We start from the raw sequence: 20,266 nt of genomic DNA, 5'->3' as shown, positions 1-20,266 counted from the left end.
GGTGGCCACAATTTCCAACACCATAGCAGAGGACAGAATGCATCTCCTGCTAGTGTCACACAACGGAAAGAAAGGAATGCAGGAAGAGGACAGGAAAACACTGGCTGCTGAATCCAATTTAATCTGACAGAAAAGAATACGTGCAATCGTATATGTCAGAGGTAAAACTGAAGGAGGGATAAAGTGGAAGGTGTGAGGAGCAAATGTCAGATTAGTCTCGTAGTAATTGTTGGAACAGTGTGTTACATAAAAAGATAATGACAGTCAAAGCATGAACAGGAGATGAGAGCATTTCTGGCAAAGATAAGTGCTGGAAATGCAGGGAATGAAAGCCAAAGACGACATTGAACATGAGACAAGGCAGAACATGAGTAAGTTTGGGAGGGAGAAGGAGAGGGAGAGAGAACAAATGCGTGGGAGAGGAAGGAGAAAGGCGAACGTCACTCGTTCTTACCTGAATGTGTTCGGTAGAGCTGCTGCTGAGCTCATCTCCAGATTCAGAGTCATTTCTCATTTTCTCCAACCCATCTCCTGACGACACGCTCCCTTCCATGTCCACCGACAACACACCTGGGAGTTTCCCCTGGCAACCTTGCTCTCGTGGAGGGGATTCCGCCCGCCCTCGTGGAAGTGTGGGGTTGCCATGGTGATAGTTATGATGGTTGTTGTTAAGCAGAGTCAGCTCGGCAACAACGCTCTTCATCCCCGGGTTCTGATTGGTGTCCCGCGACAACAAAGGTGGGGTCTGTTGCCCTGGCAACGGGGAAGGCGTCGTTGAAGGAGGTGGCCTGCTAAAGCTGGACCTTTCCGTAGGAACGCGTTGGTTGAGATTTTCGTTCGACGATCGGCACTGGCTGATTTCAAGGACGTTGGGGGGTTTGGAGCGAGGTTTGGGCGGCGGCATAAGAGCACGTCGGACCTCTCGGACATACTGAGCGGGGACATAAAAAGCTTTGGTGCCCTCCTCCCGGCGAACTTGCCACCAGTCCTCGTTGGTTTTACAAACCAACATATAGCATTCGCCCTGTCGTATAGAGATGAGTCTGTCTTTCGCCTTGTACTCATAATCGTACTCCACCTCGATATACACCTGCCCCGGGGCAATGGACAAATCACAACGCCCATCCCGTTCCGTCATGGCTCAATCTGTCCGTGCGTTATTCAGAAGACAGACTGTGAATGGATCCACATCTTTTCCGGTCTCCGAACGGCTGCAAAAAGAGAGAATGATATTGTTAGCACTCAGGAATCTAAATGACACACACACACACACACACACACACACACACACACACACACACACACACACACACACGTATATAGCTCAATAACTGTGGTACTATTAATCAATAGCAATTGCAACAGACTTGATCTGATAGAAATGATAACAAATCACACATCTATACTTAAAAAAAGTGCTACTGTACTTTCCAGCATCAAGGGCATCCTCATGGTAACCTAATCATGCGTGAGGACGCCATGGCAACCAACATATCAGTAATCCAATGATCAAATTACAACGACAGGTCTCAAAGAACATAACCGTGCTCACTAACACACAGATCCTTGAGTGAACCGAGTGATGTTTTCCAGAGTATTGCCTGCAGATCCCTTTCTACAATCAACATGCATCTGTTTGCCCCCATATCCCACTCTAGCATGTACACAATCCCCCTTAAGCATTCTTAGGTTAAATATACACTGACATGTTCACATATGGTGCTTAAAGATGATGGATTGTGACAGCCTTGGGCCGGATATAAAGAGCGGCTGGATTCACTCTTCCTTTTATTTCCCCAATTCCTTTGTTCTTTTAGCCCTTGTGTATATGAAAGAAGGGTGTAACTCTGATTCATACTATATGCACAAAAACTGCAATCACTTTATGATCTGGCCAGCTCTAAAGCTCTAATCAAATTGGTTGGCTTTTACGCAGCCTCTGATAGATGCAGTACAACATACCGTTTGAAAGTTTAGTCTGCTAAATACACTCTAAAATATGCTGGGTTAAAAACAACACAAGTTGGGTTGAAAATGGACAAACCCAGCAATTGGGTTGTTTTAACCCAGCGGTTGGGTTAAATGTTTGCTTAAAACAATCCAATCGCTGGGTTTGTCAATTTCCAGCCCAACTCGGGTTGTTTTAAATCCAACATTTTTTAAAGTGTACACTACTGTTCAAAAGTTGTGTCAGAAGGATTTTTTTAAGACAATTAATTAATTAATTTAATTTAATGTTAAATAAAAGGAAAGGGAATCAAAGGAAAGAATTTTACATTGTTTAAAATGAAAAATGATTTCAATTTTTTTGCTTTCTAATCGTGCGTGTGTGTGTGTGTGGGGGGGGGGTTCAGCATTAATAATAATATTAATAATAAGCGCATGATTTTTAAAGAATCATGTGACTGAAACAATGACTTCTGTGAATTCAGTTTTGCCTTTTGAGCTGAGCTGACAAATGTAGTGTGGTTCAAATGAGTAGCACTATTTTGTTATGCATTTGGCATAAAAATAATATTATTGAACTTTTATCAAGGAAAATTATATTGCGGTAATTAGCATTATCATTTTATCGCCTAGCCCTATGGTGTATTGAAATAGAACATGCTTATTTTAAATGTTTATAATATTCCACAATGTTACTGTCTTACAGTGTTTAATAAATAAATGCAGCCTTAGGGAACATAAGAAAAATGTAATACTTATTTTAACGAAAGTGTATTATATTTTTTATTTTAAATAGTATAGAAATTTGGGCTACACTTTATTTTACAGTGTCTTTGTTACATGTTAAAGGGGGGGGTGAAATGCTGTTTCATGCATACTGATCTTTTTACACTGTTAAAGACTTGGAATCCCATCCTAAACATAGACAAAGTTTCAAAAGTTAAGGTGGACGTTTGATGGGAGTATTTCTTTGTCAAAAATACTACTTCCGGTTAGTCATAAGTTTCGGCAAGTTTTTTGAGATCATGCGTCCCCTTGACGTTAATGGGGGCGGAATTTCCTTGTATGGGCCTTACGGACAATTCTACCGGAAGCGCGTGAGAGAGAGAGAGGGAGAGAGCGAAAGTAACAGGCTACGCCCATCAAAGCGCTGGCTTGTAGGATGCTGGACAGGTGATGTGCACATAACAATGTCACCAAAAAAGTGCGTTTTTGGTTGCCAGACCAAGACAGTCCTGCACAGATTCCCCCAAAACCCCGCGTTAAGGCAACAGTGGATGTAATTTGCTTTTCCGGATCAGCAACTGAGTTGCGCGAATGTTTATATCTGTTCGCTGCATTTCGGTGCCGACTGTTTCATAAACAAGGCCCAGCTTGACGCCGGATTTTCCCGATCGCCTAATGCTGAAGGATGGAGCAGTCCCAACGATAAAGGTCCCAACGTTAGAACCGCAGGCGGTGAGTGAGACTGCTTCAAATGTCTGTTTTTTCCTATGCTCATCAAGTAGCCCAAACATGATCACGTATAGTTAATTGATCAATGGAGCATGCGATGTGTAGTGCGTGTACATTTGTTTAGCTGGCCACTATATGTGTAACTTTATGTTTGTGTATTGTAAAAGCACTCCAAACAACAATACACAAAGAGGGGGGAAATATGTTGAACTAAATAAGCACGCTTCTTCATTCCGCTTACGTGTCTTTCTATGTAAACACTAACTTAGCCTGCCGTGCAAAACCAGTCCGCTTACTGTCTACACAAACCACGCGTAAACACACGTGCACAACTGCACTTCCCACATGTACACCTTCAAAGACAAAAATACGACGATATAATTCAAGTATAAATATGTAAATAACACAAGTCGCTAAGCACATTATATAGTTAGTGTATAACTTGTACCACATAGAGACGTCCTGCTCTAGTCGTTTTTGCTGCTGCTCCTGTTCAACTTCAGCCTCTGGGTCTGATTCCGGATCATAGATGTATGGCTGTATCTGATTAAAAGCCATATTTTTATTTTGAATAAAGTTTTTTTTCCCGCTGTTAGGGATGACACAGCTTTACGACGCACTCGACTCAACACAATAGCAGCAGCGCGCACACGTCATTATTTAGCTCCGCTCACACGATACGCCCCCACCCGCTCGGCTTTTTTCGGAAAGACTCGGAACAGCGCATCTTTCTTATATAATTATAAAAAAAATAAAGACTTTTCGGAGATATGCAGGATGCAATGCTACTCTATAGGTACTCAAGATTGACATGACACTGACTGAAACTGAGTGTTTCACCCCCCCTTTAAATACATGTACCATAGTAATAACAGTAAATTATGCATAATTTAACCCTCAACCAAACCCTAATCCTACCACAACACTTTAGTAAGTACATTAATATTAGTTAATTAATATTACTCTGTACTTAAATATAAATACACTATAAATAAATATAAATGACACCTTAAAATAAAGTGTAACCAGATTTTGATATAGAGTAGACCAGGTCTATTTAAATCTTACCCTGGAGGGCCAATGCACTGCAGAGTTTAGCTCCAACCCTGATCAAACACACCCACCTGTGATTTTCTAATGATCCTGGAGACATTGATTAGCATGTTCAGGTGTGCTTGATTAAGGTTGGAGCTAAACTCTGCACTGCATTGGCCCTCCAGGGTAAGATTTGAATAGCCCTGGAGTAGACCATAGCATGAAAATAGTTATGAGCTTGACTCACACACTCTTAACTAAGGCATGAAACCATCCCTACTTATAGCTAGTTAATCCACATGGTCTGTCCTTAAACAGTCAATCATGGAAGCTGAAGGGTTTAGTACTAAACTTTTCAAAATAGCAACAAATATTATACAACCTGCTCAATGTGTGAAGCCATGCGGGGCAGTCAAATTTTAGATGTGGATTTGATGTGACATAAGGCACCTCTCAAAATAGCCATGGAGGAAAGGAACTGATAGAGGTTACTAAGACTGAATGAAACTGAATACTGTAACCAGACACAGACTACACTGATCCCTCCACTGAGAAAACTGTTAAATCAAGCACAGAGCCACATACAAACTATTCACTACACCCAAAATACCTCATCAGTTGAATGTAATTGAATCATGCGATGCATTTAGTCATGTTTGTTGGATGTAAATTGTTTCTATTGGAATTATCACAAACACATTTACCTCAGGCTCAACTTTGGCTACATTAATTGACCTGACCATTACACTGACCTAAAATAATTCTCTTTAAAATCAAACTTAGCTATAATATTAAACCAATGTATTTTCCCTGAAAGTCTAATTTATTACATTATATTGTTTTGCCTGTCTTTTCTAAAGTATTAGCTACCGTCTTCCTTATCAAATACAGAAAGACACAGCTGGCTTTCATCAAAAAGCTTCAGCTTCACAAACCTTTTGATTTACAAACCAAGCTTTACATTTTATGAAAACCTCCCCTTTTATGAAAAAGGGTCTTCAAAGAGGTCAGCTTCCATTACTCTGTTACACTTAAACAAACTTTTAAAGGGTTGGAATTACTCACCTTCATGATCCAAACCCATAAGACTTTACTTAATCTTTTGAACACAAATGAAGATCTTATTAATCCTTAAATGCATAGATGTTTAGCCAATCATTATTGTGGTCTTTAGCAACCCAGATTTATCTACCTGTTGTGAAAATATAAAACTCTCTTGATATTAGTGTAACAATTACAGAAGAATAAAATAAAGCTAGTTTTATTACCCTTTGGAGCTTGGAAGGGTTCAATTTGAGCTGATTTTTTATAACATCATAACTGTCCTCGTCAGAGCTCATTTGCCAGTAGGCTCATAATCTGGCTCATATTCATGATCTCACACGTATTCTCAAAACTATAATCAACATCTTCAAAATCAATATTTTGATCGCTGAGAGCTTCTTCAGCAAATCACAAATCACAGTGACAGTAATAATTGATTACATTCAGTACTTGCTCTGCAGTAAATCAAGTTTTGCTGATTTAGCTTTGCTATTCTTTTGTTTTCTATGAGGGAAATGTCACTTTCTATCATTATGTATCAGACAGTGCCACTTAAATTAGGGCTGCATGATAATGGTTATTTTGCTCAAAATCTTAATCGCGATTATTAATCATGATTATTCTGTCAAAAAGGGTCTTATAGTTATGGTCATTTTGCATGTTCTTTACCAACCTACACTTGTAGGTGGCACACTGTGTTTTTATATCTATTTTTATGACCAGATAGGCCTACAATAAAAAACCAACAGCTCCCTTTTACTGTTTCTAATAAAATTATGATTGTTTAGAAACTGTGTTTCTTAAAAATGATTTTTTAAGCTGTGTGAGTTTGGGCCACGAGTTCTGGGGGGCCTCCAAAATTCTGCGCCCTGCTTTCTAAATCCGTTCTAAACTTTGAAGATGGTAAATCTAAACTTTGTTAGATGGTAAATCAATACAAAACACATGGTTTTGGTGAACACTTTGTAATCTGTATTCACATTAGATTTTTAAAGCAACACAATTAATTTGAAAATGAGACAAACCGCAGATTCAGATTGCCCTGCAAATTCTTAAAGCAAAGAACGATGCTCGTTCTTTATAAAAAAATTCAACATATTAAAAAATGTCTTTGGCTAGGGACATTCTAAAACGCTTAAACGTGGCTTAATGCACTGACAGTGATATTAAAAGACCAAACTCTGTGAACATCATAAAGCATACTGTACAGCAAAGCACTTAAGCTCAGAATATGAACACAACACGTTTAATTACACGTTCAGTGCACTGTAAAAAATGATTTAGAAAAAAAGTTACCTGGTTGCCTTAAAATGTTGAGTTCATTGAAATTAAAATTTTGAGTTAATGAACATTTTTTGAGATTCGACAACCTTTATTAAAAGATTTTGTAAGCATATTGGGTAATTGTGTGTTTTATTTCTGATGACGCAGTGAAACATGCCAAATTGTGCTATTTTCATGATTTATCAAATTCTTTGTGTGGTTCAGATACAATAATATTTTGAGTTTCTATTTATTAAACAAATTTCCTTCATTGTATCAATTCAATTTTTTTATTTCAATATAAACTCACAAGTTTAAGGCAACTAGGTTACTTACTTTTTTTAAGTTAAACCAACAAAAAAACAACAGTTTTTTTTACAGTGTTTTCCTCCCATTGAAATCAGTTTTAAAGTAAAAGCTTAACGTCACTTAATCTAGCCTACTTAGTGATATTAAAAGATAAAATTCTGCAAAAAAACAATTTTTCTGTATAGTATGCTTTATTATTATAACGTTAACGAAGTTTGATATTTTGATATCACTGTACATAAGCCACGTAAAGTGTTTTCTTCATGGGAGTAAAATGCTTAATTATATCGTTAATATTTAGGGCTCATCTGCTTTTCTGTACATAGTATGCTTTATTAGTATGGTGTTCACTATGTGTGGTTTGTTAAAGGGATCCCCTGGTGTTAAGACTTGTAAAGCTTAATATAACATAAATTATATCTCTTACTGAAATATGTAGTAGAAAACCCACGAGAGATCTACGTTATTTAAAAAATCAATTTTATATTTGGGCCATGGGCGGCACCATTTTGTTTGCGTTCTAGGGTGATGAAGTAGAATGGTTGCACTCGGCAATCAGCTGGCACTCCCCGCAGCTATTTTTACCACAACGCAACTCAAAAATAGTTTTAGAGTTAAACATAATCAATTAATTGCTTTGTAATTGTACTTAAAACACATTCAAACATACATACATACATATATACATATATATATATATATATATATACATATATATATATATATATATATATATATATATATATATATATATATATATATATATATATATATAACTGCTATACTGTGAACCTTTAAAACATGTACACATAAAGAATCCTCCAGTCACTATTTCCCTTTACTTAGATTGCACAAAATAGTGATTAGTGATATAAATGATACTGTATTAATTAAATAAAACAGTTACTTGTCGTGTTTTATGCATATGGTTGTGCTCTTTATTATTTTACAGTAATCTTTCTAAAAACATTTTTTTTAATTATTACAATAATCGCAATATATCGTAACCCCTGTATCGTGATACGTATCAGCCCTAACTGCTAGTAGAGGCTTGTTACCAATGCAAACCCTAAAGAAAAAACACGTTTTAAGGATAAATAACAAGAGGGCCAATATCGTGACGATTATTTGAAATCAATCGAGAGAAGCAGATATGGTTATCACAATTAAAATATGATTAATCGTGCAGCCCTAACTTAAATAAAGGTGAATTGCACTTATTCAGTCATCAAAGATTAAAATCTTATTATCAAAGATAAAATATACTTACTCTGCTACAAACCTCGGGTCGATAGTGACCCTATACACTTTTTACTATGGGGGTATAAAATGCTGTTTCATGCATACTGAGCTTTTTACACTGTTAAAGACTTGGATTCCCATCCTAAAAATAAACAAAGTTTCAAAAACTAATGTTGGACGTTTGGTGGAGTATTTCTGTGTTAAAAGTACTCCTTCCGGTTTCTCACAAGTTTCGGAGAGTTTTTTTTGAGTATGGGTCGGCTTGACGTCAACAGAGCGGAAGGTCCTTGTATGGGCCTTACGGGCTCTTCTCCCGTTAGGGTGCGCGCACACGCGTGACTAGAGGCGAGAGAGCAAATGCACGCCCCATAAACACTCTCAGCTGCAGATCCACTCGTCCGTGAACACTTAAGTCGTTATAGTCCACGTCGCGCTCCACTTTATTCCTATGGGTGACATCAAGCGACTTCAATGCTTCAGCACAGCATTCTGGGAAGGCAGTGTTGCATTTGAACCGATTTGAACGCAGAAATGACAGGAAGCTTCACAACATCGCAGATCTCCACGGTCACTGCTGTCACAGGACTTCACCAAATCATACCAAAGAAGTGTGTTTTTGACGGAGCGGTCCCAGCGATAAAGCGACGGTCGTGCTTTGGAAACAGGCTGTGAGTTAAACTGATTCAAATATCTATGTTGTTGGCTATCGTCGTGTGAGTAAACATCCGTAAACGACACGATCGTGTATAACGTTAGTTAATTTGTCAATGGAGCATGCGATCTATGGTGTGTGTTTAAATACATTTGTTTAGCTGACCACTATAGGTGTCAGTAAAACCACCCAAACATAAACCTAGCGTTCTGACAAAGCGTCATTCAAATGCGCTAACGGTTGCTCCATTGTTGTTCTATAACGTTACACTAGTCTAGTCTAGACTACTATAGTCCATAAACCGAATCATGTCCTCATAAACTGCGAGTAAACACACACAAATGTTGACAGGCCACTAAATACAGTATACCACAGAGACGGACATCCTGCTGTTGTTGCTTCTCCTTTTCAATTTATTTCAGCCTCCGGATCTGATTCTGTATCATTTATGTATTAGTTGAATCTGATTGATAGCCATTTATAAGGGTAACGTTTTCTTCTTCACGCTTGAGGATATCAGCTTTCAGAAGCTCTCGTGCTTGTAGCTGCACGCTCGACATTCTTGAGCTCCGCCCACACGATACGCCTCCAGGCGCTCGTTTTTTTCCGGAAAGACTCGCTACAGCCTATATTTCTTTTATAAATATAATAAAACTAAAGACTTTCGGAGATTTGAAGGATGCAATACTACTCTATAGGTATTCAAGATTGACATGAGATTGACTGAAACTGAGTGTTTCACCCCCCCTTTAATTAATTGATTGAGTAATAAGAAAGTTGATGTCCAACACAAAAAAATGAATGAGGAGGAGGGTGGTTAATGATGTCCCGGAAGGACTCGAGGTATGCGTCTAAGGGTTAATGAAATCTGTAAGCTTTCTTACCCTTCATTAACAGCCTGCACAACTACCATTTTCAAGCCAATGTACGTTCAAGAGAGCAGCGTGATGCATGCGTGTTGTGTTGATGAGAGAGCAGACATTGTTGTGTGAAATGAACATGTGTTGGAGATTAATATTTTGTAAATAAAGAGATAAATAATGTTTTCATTTGCACAAGCAAAACACTCACAGCGCTTCAGAAAACTGAGGTTAAACCACAGGAGCCACACAGATTAGGCTACTTTAATAATGTCATTATTAACTTTCTGGGGCGTGAAAATGGTAGTTGCTTAAACTTGCCAATGGAGGGACAGAAAGCTCTCAGATTAAAAAGATCTTCATTTGTGTCCCAAAGATGAACAAATGTCTTGCAGGTTTGGAATGACCTAAGGGTGAATAATTAATGCCAGAATTTTCCTTTTTGGGTGAACAAAACCTTTAAACATAAACACTAAGCCAGCCATGGGGATTTTGTCATTATAAAGATAAACCATTCGACACAGATGTACTTAAACATTAAGAGAAGTTGATGTACCTGAACCTCATGAGAAAGACACATAAAACTGAAGCCTGTTGCTGAAACAAAAACAGTTTCTCTCCTTTGAGCTTCTCAGCAACTACACATCTCCTCCGCTAGACAAGACAGTTGACCTAGCATTGATTTAACCAGTGTAGAGCTAAAGGCAATCTACTCTCTCCCTCTGTCTTCACATTCTGCACTAAAGACTCGTGCCAGCCCTGGCAGCAACTTCAATCTCTCACATCCTTTCATTTCCTATATACTTCATCAAGCCCTACCGCAGGCACTCAAATACTGAGGTACAAAAACAACAAGACAAGAATCTGATTAAAAGAAAACACCAAATAACATACATAAAGAACAAAAAACGAATGAAGAGCATGACTGGTAAAGTAGAGCTGCTAAACACTGCTGATTGCATCTGTCCCACACAGAATGCATTCTGTCCCACACAGGCATTCCGTCCCACACAGAATGCTTTTTTTCATTCCACTGCCCTTTTCCATGGTTTTTCAATGTAAACATGCACTCGACAAGACATACATGTTAGACTGTTGCATTCGAGCCTTGCACACAGCACAGCATTCTAAAAACGTGGTGCTCGAGTTTAAAAAAAAAACTTTTACAAGAACGCATCTTTAGACATTACGTTTCATTCCACTGCCCTGTGTCCCGTATTTAATACAAAAACCTCTTGTATAAATGGCCTCTTAGTGTGAACTGATACCATAAGGGACACATGCCAAAGTGAACTCAGAACATCCAGCACTGAACTACTGACCTGAACTTACTCTGTGAGGGAATGGGTTCTGTAAAACAACTATTGGCTTTCTTGAACAAATTAGTCTCTACTGAGGCATACATAGACTACAGTTAAAAAAAAAAAATGGGGATGGTACACTGTTTTAATTATTTTAAAATAAGTCTCTTATGCTCACCAAGGATTGCATTTATTTGGTCAACACACACACAAAAAAATCATTTCAAAAGCAGTGTTTATTTTAAATTAGAAATCTTTTGTAATATTATTAATGTCTTTATTGTGACCATCGGACCATTTTGTTTTCTCTACTAACCCACCACCCTTATGCCAAAGTTTAGAACAAGCCTGTCTGTCTGCCTGCTAAAATGCTCCATCCTCCCTAGACACCATGAACCATAACCTGAGCTAAACATAGTTCATCTTCTCCCTCGGCCAATTACATCCACATTTACTGGCAGTCATGTTTGAAAGCTCATTTTGCACTGTTATTACATGAAGGAAGTATGAGGAATAAAGGTCTTCGATGATTTCTGATGAGTAAGGGACAGAGTGACATTTTAAAAGAAACATTATACACGCACCACAGATGGGAGAACCAGGTGAAAGCTCTGATGGCAGTTTTCCACCAACATTAAAACAGCATGAAGCAACTGTTATCAACACTTTTTAAAGAGTAAAGCAGCAGATCTTCATTAAAGTGAGCAAACAGAATAATTCAGTCGAAAAAGTAGCACACAAGGATTTCATATCTACCATGTGTCTCCCATTTGGGGACTTGACTGGTAACCAAAGTGGAGCTTCTATAAACAAGGAGCAGATGGAAGATCTCCTCTGGGTGTGAGTGCAGTGTCAATGCGGCAACACGCAAAGAAGTTACTACCAACTTTGCAGGAAGATGAGTGAGACTGTCACTCCAGCAGAAATTCCATATCTTTGCAGGTGGAACTTTCTACTCAATTTGACTGAATCTGACATTATAGTGCTAATGTCTGGGAGAAAGCATTTCTTGAGCTTCACTTTTTGTGATTCAAACAACTTACAAAAAAAACCCCCAGAACTTTACTAATCAAGACATTAGCACCCATTACAAATGTGAAAATACTTGCAGATTTTGTACTCACACTCAAAGTGTACATAAAGCAGCCTATCAGATCTTCTTTATTGCTTATTGCGCTTAAACAGTCAAATATACACAAAATAATGTCAAAATGGCAAATATTCATACAATCACAGTCTGTTATGTTTTAAAGGGGTGATGAATTGAGAAATCAACTTTCCCTTGAGCTTTTGATATATATAAAAGGTCATGGTAATATAAGAATATCCTTTAAGTTTCAGAGCTGAAAACTTCCTGGTCAGTCAAAGAAACGCTTTTATAGACACTAGGTTCAGCAAACGGTCCTGTGCTTCATACTTATGTCACTGCGCGACGAAACACCGCCTCTACAGAATCTACAGCGCGTCTAATCCAGTAGCCTCACCCACCGACTCATGGAGGACTCGTGCTAGCTGGTCAACAACAATAAACATGCAGAGGAAGATTAAGGGTGCGTTCACACTTGTAGTTCGGTTCGTTTGGTTCGTTTGGTCCGGACCAAAAAACAAAAACAAACATAACAGTCCTGGTCCGCTTAGCGTTCACACGGGCATTTTTAACAGCGAACCTAAAGTTACCAAAGGCACAGGGAGACGCTCACAACCTGATTGGTCGGTTTATATGACGTAGGAGCTCGTTTACCGAACATTCAAAACAATGCTGTGTGCGGATTACACGCGCGGGCATTTTATGCGTGTACATGGTATTATTATTTACCAGAGAACTCATGAAGAGCTCATGAAATGTTCAAAACATTCAAAACAACGCTGTGTGCTGGATTAAACGTGATCATTTTATGCGTGTAACACATATGGCATTATTTCTTACCAGAGAACTCATGAAGAGCTCATGAAATGTTCAAAACAACGCTGTGTGCTGGATTAAACGCAATCATTTTATGCGTGTACATGTGGCATTATTTTTACCCGCTGAGAACTCATGAAGAGCTCATAAAATGTTCAAAACATTCAAAACAGCAGCAGGATTTTCTCCGTTGTGCAGAACAGAGACGGCCGCTGTCGTCTGCACCTGCTAATAATGGGCAACACAGGAACTTTGATGAGAAGAGCCAGGTATGCTTTTTGTGTGTTTTTTCTAGCATTTTCGAAACATGCTCGTCTGACCAAATATTGATGAGGCTCTTCCTCGTTGCTCCACGTTTGCCCTCTAATGTTAAAGTTACTCATTTTGGATACACCGATCTTTCCGCGTCGTCAAATCAGCTGCATTATGCGTCGCATCTTGTGACATTACGTCCGGTTTTTGGTCCGTTTACATGTCTTTGGTCCGTGTTGCGTTCATATATCAATCGAACCGCAGCAGAGTTCGTTTGGAAGCGGACCGAGACCGCTAAAAAGATGGGTCTCGGTCCGCTTCCAAACGAACTCTGGTGCGCTTGTTTGGTGCGCACCAGGGTTCGGATGGCAGCGTTCACATATGTTCAAATGAACCGCACTAACCGAGCAACCGTACCAGGGTTCGTTTTAATCCAACCAAACATGACAAGTGTGAACACACCCTAAGATATTGCGCTATTCCTGGTTGTGGAAGAAAACAGTCGCTGCATAAGCTTCCTTCGTATTCCTAATATTAGGAATGAGTGGTTGAACTTTATTTTTAATGAAGTTTCAGCTCACACGTGGAAGGCTCCATTGGCATTCAGTACATTCCCAATCACAAGACCCATAAAGGCACTAAAAACATCGATAGAAAGTCCATCTCACTACAGTGGCTGTACAATAATGTTACAATGCGACGAAAATAGTTTTTGTGTGCAAAAAATGATAAAAATAATGACTTTATCCTCTTTTGGGTCATGTATCTGAGCGGCGGATCTGCATCATATTCTCACACGTGTCGAGTTCACGTCAACTTGTTGGATAAAGTCGTTATTTAGACTTTTGTGCACACAACTATTTTCGTCGCATTGTAAAATAACTGTACAGCCACTGTAGTGAGATGGACTTTGTATTGATGTGTTTAGTGCCTTAATGGGTCTTGTGAGTGGGAATGTACTGAATGCCAATGGAGGCCTAACTGAAGCCTTTCTCAGCCATCAGCTTTCAACAAAAATATCTCCATTTGTGTTCTGAAGATGAACGAAGGTCTTACAGGTGTCCAACGACATGAGGGTGAGTAATAAAATCATTTTCATTTTTGGGCGAACGAACCCTTTAAGTGAATGTAAACAGTTGAGAAAGAAAACACATTTGTAACAGTATAATGGATCCATGTGTCAGGTCTTAATGCCACAGCAGTCACAATACACCTGCTGCCAAATTATGAGATAATATAAAAAATAACTATATGGCAGTTTTTCCCCATAGTACCACTGTCAAAATTGTGGCCATGCAGTAAAAATGCTGAGTGGCTAGTACTTTGAAAAACCATTAGCCACATTGGCTGGTGGGATAAAAAGTTAATGTCAAGCCCTGATTGTATCCATTTCAAATGCTAACGTACTACAGAAAGCAGAAAATTTGACAGCAATTCCCTATAAACGTAACAGTATTTTTTCCTTTAACTTTAGGTTTCAATACTATCGTTTGAAGCAAGAACAGACGAACCAGAATAACAACCAGAGATTACCTGGATTCAAAACAGAGAAGAAAAATAGGGATGAGCCACACAAATCAAAGCGAATTTGAAAAACATAGCAAATGTTGAGTCACATACGCAACGCAAGTGGCTTGAACATGAGAAAATACATGTCTCTGTTAAATCTCACTTTCCCCCAAACAGAAACAAGGCTTGTAGTGTGACATTTACACTTTGGGCATGATCAAATTAAGCATCGTTACAAAGTGATCTTCAACATTACATAACATTTAGCAGCGTTAAAAACTAACATGACCTACTTTCATGACGAGAGGTTCACAATAGGATATCCATGAAACACAACTACCTGTCTGTCTAAATATGGAACCGGAGAAAATCCTGAGTTAAAGCAGTGTTTATGGCCATTTGGTCTAGACAGAAAACAGCAGACATTTTTCTTTAGAAGAATGGTTTGATTTGCGCAAAATCAAGCGTTTGCGATTGATTAGCCTAGTTTCCAGGTGATAAAATGATAAAAAAAAGTCTTCAAAACTATTACATGCTTTTTAAGGGAAAGTGAATGTCTTAGAATGTCTTTCGGATGAGACGTTAAACCGAGGTCCCAACTCTCTGTGGTCGTTAAAAATCCCAGGATGTCCTTCGATAAAGAGTAGGGGTGTAACCCCAGCATCCTGGCCAAATTTGCCCATTGGCCCCTGTCCATCATGGCCTCCTAATAACCCCCATATAATGATTAGCTTCATCATTCGGTCTCCTCTCCACCATAAGCTGGTGTGTGGTGAGCGTTCTGGCGCAATATGGCTGCCGTCGCATCATCCAGGTGGGTGCTGCACATTGGTGGTGGTTGAGGAGGTTCCCCCTTCTATGTAAAGCGCTTTGAGTGCCTAGAAAAGCGCTATATAAAGGTAACAAATTATTATTCATTATTTTTATTATTAGATAAAGCACCTGTAAGAGGGTCAATGACGTGGCGTGTCAATTCTGGTGTCCCAAGCATATTAATAATATAAAAAGTTTATACATTTTTTAATGCACTTGATTACATGACTCAGCTTCCCCCTCTTTAATTACTCATGTGATAATTCATTATAAATCATTAATCTTTAAGGAACTATTGAGCTCAAAATCCCCAAAATGTCATTCCGGGTAACTGTCCCGGCTTAAAATCTGAATACAAAAATACAACAAAAATATTAAAAAATAAATAAAAAGTATTTAAAATCTTCTTGGGCATTATTGTATTGATGTTTTCAACGATTCCTATAAATATAGTGATAATACTAAGCTTATTTACATTTTTATGGCAGAAAGACTTTTGTCCCCAAATTGTGATTTCTCTAATGTCATTCCTGGATAACAGACATCAATGACCATTTTGGACCATAATGCACTTTGGTATGTCATGTGACATAATATTGTATCAAAAAGAAGACCCTGAAGGAGCACCAGAACATGTGCAAAGGTCAGTAAGCGTCTCTTAAAATGTTGATATTTTGACCTTTTCGGTCACTGGTGCACTTTGTAGTAATATCATGTGTCTTTTTGGATAACACCAATAAAACATTTATGATGTTTTTATATTAAAAAACTATCTATTTAATCTAAAAGATTACCTTAAGTGATGATAGCTATGTTGTAGTTTTCCATAGGTGGTTAAGTTAGTGCCTGATTATAAAGAAAAAATATTTGTTTTGTCATTCCTGGATAACAACTTGTCATTCTTGGATAACAAAAAAACTCTGTTAGCCAGGACATGTCATCCGTTATCCAGAATGACATATGCTTAACAATCTAGTTTTTAATTAACATTTGTAAACTTTTAGGCATAGTTATTATAGTTATATTATTAACATTAACATTATTTACATAATTAAAATGTTTTTGCCATGTTTTTGCTGTCATTCATCTTGATTTCATGATTCAATGAGTCAAATGGGTCATTATCATTAATTGAATTTTGTAATGTTAATGGTCAAATCATGAATAATGTAATCATATTTATTAATATATCAACATTTTATTAAAGCTTTAGTATAGCTTCTGATGTTTTAAGGTCAATTCTGTCCTTCCAGATGCCTCTGTCTAATAAAGAGAGGCAGAGACAGTTCAGAGCCAAGATAAACGGAGATGCAGAAGCAAGGGCTGAGTATCTTGAAAAAAAGAAAGCAAGATATTATAGTGATGACTCAGTGGAATGATAATGTGTCAGTAACAAGCATTGTTTATGATGCATTATAATTTTACAGATTTACTGTAATATTTAGAAAATATGATTGTAAGGAAATTGGTGTGATTACAACCTGCATCTAATACTCATTATTATTATGTGTAGCTACAAATCAAGGCCAGTTCCCAAAAAGCCTGTACAGCAGATGACCCCTTCTGCTGCAAAGAAGAAAAGGGAGCAGTGGAGGGTAAACCAGAGGAATCGGAGGCAAAGATTAAGGGTGCTTTCACATCTCTAGTTCGGTTCATTTGGTCCGAACCAAGGGCAAACAATTATACATTGTTGCATTTTTCAGCTTTTTTGGTTCCTTTTCACACCACACTGATTGCTTTGGTTGAACCAGTTGAAACAAACCAAAACGCAGGCACGTGACAACATCCACATCACTCATTGGCCATGGCGTATTTCCTAAACTGCTTTTCGATTGGTCAGAATTTACGTGTGGGAAAATTCCAACAGAAGAGGCAAAGCCAGCAAACTATAATAACACTATGAAGAGACGACTGCGCGGGCTGGTTTTGTCCCTGGCCATAATCTACTACACTGTGTGTATTTACCACAGTATGCAAATACATTTCTATAATGAAGCGCGGATGCGACGTGAAAACAACGCTCTAATGCACTGCAGACGGCGAACGCGCATCGCTCGTCACTTCAAGAGGAGGCGTGCATTAATTATTAACTCTTGACATGCTCATCTTCCGAAAATATTGCCAACGATCTATCAGGTAATATCATGCACACAATGTCAGCGCAGCCGACTACGGCAGCTGGTTCAGTCCAAAAATGATCAGTACTTTTGCAGTTGGTTCTGTTCAAGGTCGGATCACGTTCTCACCACAAATGAACCGCTCCAGAGTTCGTTTGAAAGCGTACCGAGACCACCTCTTCAAGGAGGTCTCGGTACGCTTGTTTGGTCCACTTTTGGTGCGCACCCGAGTGCAATTGCTGCTTTCAGACCTGACCAAACGAACCGCACCAAAGAGGGAAACGAACTCTAGTACGACCGAACTATATGAGGCAGGTGTGAAAGCACCCTTAAGCAGATTAATGAATTAATGAACGACACTCCAGTCTCAATAAATGAGTCTAATCTTGAAGAACCCCAACCCAGAGAGCCAGATAACCCTCAAGAGACAAATGGTTACGTACATGCTTACAGTTTCTAATGTTGGTAATGTTATTACCAAATCAAATGTAGGTACCAAATGTATGAAATATGTTAAGTATTAAATGTTTTATTACAAAATGTATGAAATGTTGTTGCATTTAAGTGTTGGCTGAATTAATCAATTTACATAAAAAAATGTTGATTAAAACTTTTTTAAATCATTAAAAACTTGTCAGTGTCTTTTACTTTGTTTCAAGTTTGAGTGTTGGAAAGAAAAATGATACCGAGGATGGTTTTTATGGTAATCCTGAAAAAAATTGCAGAATGTCCTTCCATCTAACAGCATGTCATTCCGGCTAACAATGACATAGGTAATTAATTTAACACATATTTGTATGTTAGATTACACAATTTTGTTTTTTGTTGAGTTCATGATAAAACAAGTCTTATTTACTTTATTGGAAGACATTTTTAAACAATTTCCAGCTTTTTTTAAAATTTGGTTCTGAATTTTGAGTTATCCGCTGCCAAAAATGAGTCCATGTCTATATGAAATTCTAAAATTAATTATACTCATTGTGATTAAAATGTGGTTTCCTGAGCAATAATTGTTTGTTTAGCTCCAATTATGGATGTCAGTACATTTGTTTATGCCAACAATAGTAGAAATGTAATTTATTTAAGAATTCATTACGTTACCCAGGAATGACATTTTCATGGGGAAAAAGATCTGATTCACCAAAAAAAATGGTTAATTACATTTTTTAAATGTGTACATGTCATTGCATTACATACCCAACATGCTAATAAGTATAGAAAGTCCTAAAATTTTTACTTTTTGCCAGTTTAATTTTTTTTCACATTTTAAATCCTTATCCGTCATTCACCCAAGAAAAAGTGTTGCTGTGTTCATAAGTGAAGTGTAATTGTGTTGACTACCATTTTATTTATATACTGTTGTTTAATTATGTAATGTGTGTAGAACAGAAGTGATGAGTAAACACGTCAAATGAAGCTCGCTGCTACTGTCTTGTGCTCTGCTTAATAACTCCAAACAGATATCACAAGTATTTGATCTCAGTAGAAAAAAATACATTTAGGCCTGGTTTCACCTATAGGGCTAACATTAAGCCAGGATTAGGCCTTAGTTAAATTAGCATTTAATTTAGATTTAATTAGCTTTTATAAACAGTCTTTAGAAAAAATGCCTGTGTACCATTACTCATGTGCATCTTGAGACAAAACAATGGCACTGGCATATTTTAAGATACAAGTTCCTTTCAGTTAAAACAGTGTGTGTGAGTGTGTGTGTGTGTGTGTGTGTGTGTGTGTGTGTGTGTGTGTGTGTGTGTGTGTGTGTGTGTGTGTGTGTGTGTGTGTGTGTGTGTGTGTGTGTGTGTGTGTGTGTGTGTGTGTGTAACCAGGCATTATTCCAGATACCCGATCACAAAACCTGACACTACTAAATGCCACACTGTCCATCACTAATAGATCAGACAAGTCTTAGTCTCTCATTCCATGACATGACTTTCACCCACATTTGCACTAAAAGACATTTTTGTAAATAAGTTTTGTAAATTATTTTCAAATACATTTTTGAAAATAAGTCGTGATCAACACAGATTTGTTAGAAACACCCTGTAGCCTATTGTGACAAGACATTTGACAGTTTAATGCCTATATTGAAATTAATTTCCAACCAAACGCTACAATTTTGCTAAAACCCATTACATTTTTCAGTGTATTTAATTATTTCTGCCATGTCTCCAAGGAAGGTTATTTCTTCGATAACACCATTTAAAGAAATTTTATAGCCTAACGTAAAAGTGCAAAGTATGATGTTTTAGTCATTAAAGTTAGCAAAAAATAACTAAATAAAAAATGATTCACAGGCATTCGTCTTGCTTCAAACTGAGTGGCTGTCTTTCTGTATACACTATTTTTTTCCTTCGACAAACAAACATCAAGGCTGGACAAACCCAGACAGAATAAAAAGGGTTTGTTTGTCTAATCTACTGAGCCACTTAGCAGCCGTGAACACAAAGTGACCTTGCTTGCAGGCGGGATACGCATTATCGACAGTAGGCTATTTTGTGGAGTGATTTTCAGCCGTCAGTTTCTCACACGTCAAATAGTATTCGTCTTTGTTGCAGCGGTTCATT

The 20,266-nt window shown here is 37.9% G+C and overlaps 1 protein-coding gene across 5 annotated transcripts in view; it reads right to left on the bottom strand.

Moving 5' to 3' along the window:
• The window catches only part of arhgap12b (Rho GTPase activating protein 12b), a 92,211-nt gene that overhangs the window by 70,953 nt on the left and 992 nt on the right, over window positions 1–20,266 (bottom strand). For all 5 annotated transcript variants that reach the window (XM_067430640.1, XM_067430639.1, XM_067430641.1 and 2 more), the window contains exon 2: window positions 455–1,211. In XM_067430640.1, coding sequence (XP_067286741.1) covers window positions 455–1,138 — 684 coding nt within the window. In that variant the 5' untranslated portion in view covers window positions 1,139–1,211. The remainder of the gene's footprint in view (window positions 1–454; window positions 1,212–20,266) is intronic.

This window comes from Pseudorasbora parva, chromosome 21 (genome assembly GCF_024679245.1).
Source record: "Pseudorasbora parva isolate DD20220531a chromosome 21, ASM2467924v1, whole genome shotgun sequence".
NCBI classification, from domain to species: Eukaryota; Metazoa; Chordata; class Actinopteri; order Cypriniformes; family Gobionidae; genus Pseudorasbora; species Pseudorasbora parva.
This window is presented reverse-complemented; position numbering and strand designations above follow the sequence as displayed.